Source organism: Miscanthus floridulus, chromosome 9, assembly GCF_019320115.1.
Source record: "Miscanthus floridulus cultivar M001 chromosome 9, ASM1932011v1, whole genome shotgun sequence".
NCBI lineage: Eukaryota > Viridiplantae > Streptophyta > Magnoliopsida > Poales > Poaceae > Miscanthus > Miscanthus floridulus.
Window position 1 is genome coordinate 103,168,254 of NC_089588.1, and position 8,827 is coordinate 103,177,080.

The 8,827-nt window shown below is 55.6% G+C and overlaps 1 protein-coding gene across 1 annotated transcript; it reads left to right on the plus strand.

The window, feature by feature from the left end:
- The first annotated feature begins 6,649 nt into the window (after nt 1-6,649).
- LOC136480453 (uncharacterized) lies at nt 6,650-7,045 on the plus strand. Its single transcript, XM_066477988.1, has one exon. It carries the CDS (start codon nt 6,650-6,652, stop codon nt 7,043-7,045), a length of 396 nt encoding a protein of 131 aa, XP_066334085.1.
- The last annotated feature ends 1,782 nt before the right edge of the window (nt 7,046-8,827 follow it).

An 8,827-nucleotide genomic window follows, 5' to 3' on the forward strand; every position in this document is an offset into this window, starting at 1 on the left:
AGGTCGATTATAACACTCCATCCTATTATAAGTTTTGTTATATTAACAGTCCATCCTACTAATGGCTATGTTCTCCAACTCTTTGTAGAAAGGAAATATGATCTGGAGTTCAAGTAAACAAATAAATCAGGTGAGAACTTCTGAAGTGCAGATGATGTGGTTGAGATCTATAGATAGCTTTCTTCAGTATATATATCACTGAATTATGGGTTGGCATCATCTTTTAAATTCATGGAGATTAAACGTAAGGTCGTTGATTTCTTCCCTCAATTTCCTGCGCACTAGAGTACCTGCTTGTCTCAACTGAGCGGTCCTTAACAAAGATGACCGGGTGCACTAAAAAATATTTAAGAACTCAGAGTTTGCCCATTCGCTCACATACATAGGCAAAATTGATATAATTACATGAAACCATTCTTCACATGTTGCTTCAAATTTATTTACCAGGTTTGCTTCAAAACTGATTTATGAATATAATTTTTTCGTGACCGTACCATTGCATGTTTTTCATTAAGAGGGAGTTTAGATAACATTTTTTAGAGCCCCACTCCTAAACTTTATTGACTGCTATGTGAGGCTACAAAACACTTAGATTTCTAGACTTCATGTATCTGCAAATGTTGTTGGGTTGAACAAACATTGGAAGGCATGAACAAATAGTAGCACTGGAAATTTGGATTTTGTAAGCAAATGAATATGAATTTTTTTGTGAGGAAAATGAATATGAATGTAAGCAAAACATTGCTTCTCAGCCTATTTAACAATTCATGTTTTATTTTTATTTTGATTGATACTCATGGAAACCTACGTTGTAACATTCATGTCTTTTTTAAGTTCCTGTTTTCCTAATTCAAAGAATACAGTGAAAGATTTTCATCGTTGTAAGTTTTTGCTATGCTATTCTATTGTTGCATGCTACGAAGGATCTTTTAAAATGGTTTTCTAGAATTGTGTTGTCATAATCTGTGTTTGTTTGAAGTGGAACACTTAGCTATTTTCTTTGAAGTGAAACATTCAAATTTTATTGCAATTAGAGCTGCAGTAGTAAAGTGTCAGGCTGTATCCCACAGACCTTGACTTTGGCCGTCGTTGGGCCGTTGGTCAAATATTATTTTGTTCCCGTCGTTGGCCCCGCCTGTGTACAATGAGGTCGACCGCACGAGCACTATATGGTGAGTATAACATTCTTTGTTTTAAGGTTTTGTGAGAGTGTCGGACACCATAAAAAGGGGTACCCTAAGCAAGAACCGAAAAAATTGCTTAGACCTTGTAAATAACGAAACCAAAAAACAACCGCAGGCAAACCCGCCACATCCGAGGCCCGGCTGGACCGCCCGGCCCACCTCGAACAAATATCCGGGCTCGCCCGAAGCGGGCTCGGCCCAGAACCAAACCGCAAGGCGTCGGACGAGGTTCCGATTCTCCGACTCGCCCAAGGCCCCACACCGCAAGGCCTCGGACGAGGTACCGATTCTCCGACTCGCCCGAGGCCCCGCGTCACAAGGCCTCGGACGAGGTACCGATTCTCCGATTCGCCCGAGGCCCCACGCCACGAGGCCTCGGACGAGCACTTAGTTACCGACTCGCTCGAGGCCGGCTCGGCATCAACCCCATCACCGCCGCCTTGACCGATTTCTCTGACAGGACGTCACATCCAACCAATGCGTCCAACCACTCCCGCGACGTCAGCCGAACGACAGCACGATACAGCGGAGTGGCCGACGAGATGGGAGTCACATCGACGCCATGCAGTCCGGGACAGGACGGGGCAGGGGTTACCGGCCGCTGTGCTCGGCACTGTGCCCACGGCTGACACCCGTGCTGCACTGTGCTGCCTAACCCCTGCTCCAAGGACAACGCGGCGTGGAGAGTCAAGTCCAGGTCCCTGTATCCTCGGAATCGACGAACAAGACCAACTGCTCCCTCGGAGCCTCGGCTATCCGCTTCCGGGTTCCTGTAGCCTCGGGACTTGCGTCCACCGAGCCCCCCACGATGGTCAAGCCTCTGCATCGACTGGGCCTTGGCTCTCCACGTTGTCAGCACTCTGGGACCGGCACGTCATCCGTAGTACGCGCCATGCCCTGCGTCAAGCCGCAGGAGCTCCCACGTCGTGCACAGGGCCAAGTTCCTGTAGCCTCGGAATCAGCGTACCCGCGCCATCGCATCAACCCGGCCTCGGCACTCCGCGCAGGTCAAACATACAGTGACCAGCATGCCTCCAACAGAAGAAGGCACGCCTGCCACCACAGGAGCTCCCACGTCGCACGGGATCAAGCGTGACCGGCGCGTCGCTCCAGTGCACGGAGGACAAGACCGCTCCACCGACCACGCCGCCACAGTGACAAGCTACAGGGCTCGGACATGACACCCCTGCCGAAGAACGCCACGTAGCAAATACATGTACCGCCCCTGTGCCTCCCTTCGACTATAAAAGGGAGTGACCAGGGCCGCTTCTAGGAGAGGAGACACCCAGGCAAGCAACGCACAACACTCTGTAACACACACACTCCTTCACTGCAAGAGATCAACATCTCAAGCAACCCACACTGCAATTCACAAAGACCTGGGGCTAGCTCCCTCTCTCGCCCAGCTTGTAAGCCCCTACTACAAGCACCTCGGTGCAAGGAATACAAGATCGCTTTCTCAGACTAGACGTAGGGCACCTATTGCCTGAACCAGTATAAACCTTGTGTCTCTTTGCATCACCATCCGGGATTAGGAACACGCAGTACACTTTCACTAGTTGGTTGAGGACCCCCCCGGTCCAAAACACCGACAGTTGGCGCGCCAGGTAGGGGAACTACTGTGTGTCAGCTTAGTCATCCCAATAGATTCCGGATGGCAGACCCCGTGCGACCACTGCGTCTCGGCACGGTGATCTGGTTCGGGAGCCTAGAGTTCATGTCTCTAGGATATGAGTACGATATGGTACTCCTCCCACCCAGAGCCCCATCGACCGACGATGACATCACGCACCAGCAGCCCAGGCATAGGCACGACGCGGGCGGGACCACCCCGACACCACGCGAGCTTAGGGCGATGCACCGCGCTCCGCCAGTATCCCATACCCGGCTGTTGGTACAGAGTCCCTGGCTGGGGACCTGTCTAGCTTAAGCCTGGGCAAGGGAAAGACGCCGGTGGCGCGCATCCATGCCCCGTCATCAAGCTCTGCCCTGCCACCTCCTGAGGAGTCGACTCCGGCGGAGCGGAGCCCGGCAACGACACCGTCCCCGTACCCCTTCGGGTTGGGCAATGCCGCCGCCACCTACGCTTTCGCCTACGCTTCCGCTCACGCAGTGCCCTCGGGACGCCACCAATGTTTTGCCCTCGACCTCATCGCCACAACCTCAACCCACACCCACGTTGACTCCTCGGAGGAGGACGAGGCGTGGGCTGGGGCGGACTTCTCCGGGCTTCGCGACCCTAAAGCCATGCGCCGCTTCATGGCCGCGAGCGACTACTGCTTTGGCTACTCCGACTCCGATGACGAAGACACTTACGATCCCACTCGTGAGTGCTTCAACGTCGAGCTCAGGATGCCAAGCGCGGGCGATGAGGATGAAGGGGCAGGCAGTCGCTTCCCGCCTCATGAGGGGGCAGGCGACCCCACACCTCCACACGTCGAGCCCCGGGCAGCGCGGAACGAGATCCCCGCCCCCGAGGAACTTCGACGCCGAGACCTGGAGCACCTCCGGGAGCTTCAGTCCAAGGTCGAACAAGACCGACTCCTTCTGCAGCAGCTCCGAGACACTCTCGAGTAGGAGCAGCGAGGTCGCGGTGATGGCGGAGCAGCCCGGCGGAGGGCTTGCGACGTCAACCACCGCATCAACAACGACGATGGGGGCGAGCAACCCCCAATCTTCAATCGCGCTAGCCAGAACGTCGTGGCAGCAGCGATGCTACTCCGAACAATGCCTGAGCCCTCTACCTCGGAGGGGCGATGGGTCCACGGCGAGCTCCGAGACCTCCTCGAGACCGCCGCGGTACAGCAGGCTGAAAGTTCCGCCTCTCGACGGCGCGGGGGCGCCTTGGAACTACCCAAGGCACCGCCTCGACAGGATAGAGAGGCCTCGGTTTGTCCCGAGCCTACTCGGGCACCGACAGCCAACAAGGCCCCCTCGGTGCATGACCGCCTCAGCGACCGACGCGAGGCGCAAGGCGACCACGATGTGGTCAGCAGACGACGGTGCCACGACAACGATGGGCCCACCTGAGGCTACCACCCGCACCGAGGTGGTTGCTACGATAGTGGGGAGGACCGCAGTCCTTCTCCTGGGCCACCTAGCCCTCGAGTCTTCAGCAAGGCCATCCGCGGCGCCCACTTCCCGGCCCGGTTTCGGCAACCGGGCAACCTCTCAAAGTACAGCGGCGAGACCAACCCTGAGCTGTGGCTGGCCGATTACCGCCTGGCTTGTCAGCTAGGCGGCACGGACGATGACCTGCTCATCATCCGCAACCTCCCCTTGTTCCTATTAGACTCAGCGCGAGCCTAGCTCGAACACCTCCCTCCCTTGTAGATCAACAACTGGCGTGACTTGGTAAAGGTCTTTGTCGGGAATTTCCAGGGCACATACGTGCGCCCCGAGAACTCCTAGGACCTCAAGAGTTGTCGCCAGAGGCCGAACGAGTCTCTCCGAGACTTCATCCGACGCTTCTCCAAGCACTGCACCGAGTTGCCCAGCGTCGGCGACTCAAAAATTGTCCAGGCGTTCCTCTCTGGCACCTCCTGCCGAGACCTGGTCCGAGAGTTAGGCCGGAACGTACCGGCCATGGCGGCCGCGCTCCTCGACATCGCCACCTCATCGTCAACCTCGACCGACTTGGTAGCGAGGCGCCCGACTCCAAGCGTCGTGCTGGGACTTTCGAGCCCACAGAGGCCGTCAAGCTCGTCCCGGTCGACCCCACCTACTCCAACGATCGAGCGCTGAGGATCAGCGCCACCCTCGACAGCAAATAGGAAGCCATGCTTGTCGACTTTCTCCGCACGAATGCCGATGTATTCGCGTGGAGTCCCTCGGACATGCTGAGCATACCGAGGGAGGTCACCGAGCATGCCTTTGACATCCGGGCCGGCTCCAGACCGGTGAAGCAGCGCCTACGCCGATTCGACGAGGAAAAGCGCAGGGCCATCGGCGAGGAGGTGCAGAAGCTTTTGGCGGCCGGATTCATCAAGGAAGTGTCCCATCCAGAGTGGTTAGCTAATCCCGTATTAGTTAAGAGGAAAAATGGGAAGTGGAGGATGTGTGTAGACTACACCGGTTTGAATAAAGCATGTCCAAAAGTTCCATTCCCATTACCTCGAATCGGCCAAATCGTTGACTCCACTGCGGGATGCGAAACCCTATCTTTCCTTGATGTGTATTCCGGTTACCATCAAATCAAGATGAAAGAATCTGACCAGCTCACGACTTCTTTCATCACCCCTTTCGGCATGTACTGCTATGTGACTATGCCATTCGGCCTCAGAAACGTAGGGGCCACATACCAGCAGTGCATGACCTAGGTCTTTGGCGAGCACATCGGGCGAACCATCGAGGCCTACGTGGACGACATCATGGTCAAGTCCAGGAAGGCCAGTGATCTCGTCGATGACTTGTAGATAGCCTTCAAATGCCTCAGAGAGAAGGGCATCAAGCTCAACCCCGAGAAGTGTGTCTTCAGGGTCCCCCGAGGCATGCTCTTAGGATTCATAGTCTCGGAGCGCGGCATCGAGGTCAACCCAGAGAAGGTCTCGGCCGTGACCAACATGGGACCAATCTGAGACCTCAAGGGAGTGCAGAGGGTTATGGGATGCCTTGCGGCCCTGAGCCGCTTCGTCTCGTGCCTTGGCGAAAAAGGCTTGCCTTTGTACCGCCTCTTGAGAAAATCCGAACGCTTTTCTTGGACCCCCGAGGTCGAAGAAGCCCTCACCAAGCTCAAGGCACTGCTCACCAATCCTCCCGTCCTGGTACCACCGACCAAGGGCGAGGCCCTCTTACTCTATGTCGCCGCAATGACCCAAGTGGTCAGTGCGGCCGTAGTGGCCGAGAGGCAGGAAGAGGGGTATGCTCTACCCGTCCAACGACCTGTTTACTTCATCAGCGAGGTGCTCTCCGAGACTAATACACGCTACCCCCACATCCAGAAGCTGATCTACGCCGTAGTCTTGGCTCGACGCAAGCTGCGTCACTACTTCGAGTCCCACCCGGTGACCGTGGTGTCGTCTTTCCCGCTGGGAGAGATAATCCAGAACCGGGAGGCCTCGGGTAGAATAGCCAAGTGGGCCGTCGAACTCATGGGGGAAGCCCTATCTTTTGCGCCTCGGAAAGCAATTAAATCCTAGGTCTTGGCCAATTTTGTGGCTGAGTGGACTGACACCCAACTGCCACCTGCTCAAATCCAGGCGGAATGCTGGACCATGTACTTTGATGGGTCCCTGATGAAGACCGGGGCAGGCGCGGGTCTACTCTTCATCTCACCCCTCGGAGTGCACATGCGCTACATGATCTGGCTCCACTTCACCGCCTCCAACAACGCAACCGAGTACGAAGCCCTCGTCAATGGCTTGCAGATCGCCATCGAACTTGGAGTGCGGCGTCTCGACATTCGAGGCGATTCGCAGCTTGTCGTCGATTAAGTGATGAAGGAGTCGAGCTGCCATGACCCCAAAATGGCGGCGTACTACAAGCTGGTACGTCGCCTAGAAGACAAGTTTGACGGCCTCGAACTCAACCACATCGCGCGAAAATTCAACGAGGCCGTGGATGAACTAGCGAAGATGGCATCGGTGCGGGCCCCGGTCCCCCCGAACATCTTCACCAGAGACCTCCACAAGCCTTCCATTGACTACGTCTCGGCGGGAGAGGAGGGCCCACCGGTCGAGCCCACCGCAGGGCCCGAGGCCCCCTCTGTCACCGAAACCCCTGCGGCCAAGCCCGAGGCCATGGAAATCAACGTGGAGCCTCCCGAGGCCGACCAGGATACAGACTGGCAAGTCCCGTTCCTTGATTGCCTCATTCGAGGAGAGCTTCCTACAGACAGGACCGAGGCCCGATGGCTTGCGTGATGAGCCAAAACTTACGTCCTCAGCAACGGCGAGTTGTACAGGTGAAGCCCATCCGGTGTCCTCCAACAGTGCATCACCACCGAAGCAGGCCAAGCCCTACTTTGGGACTTGCACGCGGGAGCCTGCGGGCACCATGCAGTGCCTCGGACGCTCGTCGGAAACGCCTTCCGCCAAGGATTCTACTGGCCAACGGCGGTGGCTGATGCCACGAAGCTGGTGCACTCCTGCGAGGGATGCTAGTACTATGCACGGCAGACGCACCTCCCGGCCCAAGCCCTCCAAACCATCCCCATCACATGGCCATTCACCGTGTGGGGACTGGACATGGTTGGGCCTCTGCAGAAGGCCCCCGGGGGCTATACCCATTTGCTGGTAGCCATTGACAAGTTCTCCAAGTGGATCGAGGCTCGTCCGATCACCCGAATCAAATCCAAGCAAGCAGTGCTATTCTTCACTGATATCATCCATAGGTTCGGGATTCCAAATACCATCATCACCGACAATGGGACGCAATTCACCGGCCACAAGTTCCTGACGTTCTGCGACGACCACCACATCCATGTGGCCTGGTCGGCCGTAGGACACCCTAGGACAAATATCCAAGTGGAACGCGCAAACGGCATGATCCTACAGGGTCTCAAGCTGAGAATATACAACCGGTTGAAGAAATTCGGCAAGAAATGGCTTGCCGAACTCCCGTCGGCCATCTGGAGCCTGAGGAACACACCGAGCCGAGCCACGGGGTTCACACCGTTCTTCTTGGTCTATGGAGCCGAGGCCATCCTCCCCACTAACTTGGAGTACGGCTCCCCGAGGCAACAGTCCTACAACGAGCAAAGCAACCGCACTGCTCGCGAGGACGCCCTCGACCAACTGGAGGAAGCCCGAGACGTCGCGCTCCTACACTCGGCCAAGTACCAGCAAGCCCTATGACGCTACCAAGCCCAATGCATTCAAAGCCAAGACCTATAGGTGGGCAACCTGGTGCTGAGACTGAGGCAGAGCAGTAAGGGCCGCCACAAGCTGACCCGCCATGGGAAGGGCCGTACATCGTCGCCCAAGTACTAAAGCCCGGGACCTACAAGCTAGCCAACGAGAAGGGCGAAATCCTCACCAATGCTTGGAACATAGAACAACTACGTCTCTTCTACCCTTAAATTCCCAAGCATTGTATACATTGTTTCTCGAAATACAATAAAGAAGCATTCTTTAGTTGTTATAATTTTTCGAGAAACCCCCCGAGCCCATCGATGGGGGATCGGCGTTACGATAACGCTATAAGGGAGACTCGGCTCTACCTCTGTAGAGGTGCCCACCGCGGGGCTCGAACAAGACTTGGCTCTGCCTCTGCAGAATCGAGCCTCCCTCGGGGGCTAGAAGGGGGGGACCCCCCCTAAGTCCCAGACACCATTTTTTAGTCGTTTTTCGAAAAAAAAATTCTACGCCAAACTCTCTCGCGTACTCTGACAAATCGATTGTAAAAAACCTAAGGACCGAAAGTCTGTCTCAGGGCCAAAAGGCCGGCCGAGCCGCGAGATTGCCTACGCCTCTAGGCTACGGCAACTCCCTCACCACCTTTTGCCCAAAGGGCAGCTTAGGCTCCGAGGAAGTTTTTTGCAAGAGATCTGTGCAAAGACGAGACAGAGGGCAGAGGCTCGAAAATACAATAAAAAACAAGTAAAAAGCATATACACGCAAGTACTTTAAAAGGTCTCGCTGGCCACAAGCATCATGGTACAATGATTAAGTCCTAATCTATTTACATGGCCCCTTTGGCCTAGG

Excerpts from the sequence above, each read along its gene's own strand:
- LOC136480453 (XM_066477988.1), top strand. The coding sequence starts at position 6,650 with ATGGCGGCGTACTACAAGCTGGTACGTCGCCTAGAAGACAAGTTTGAC.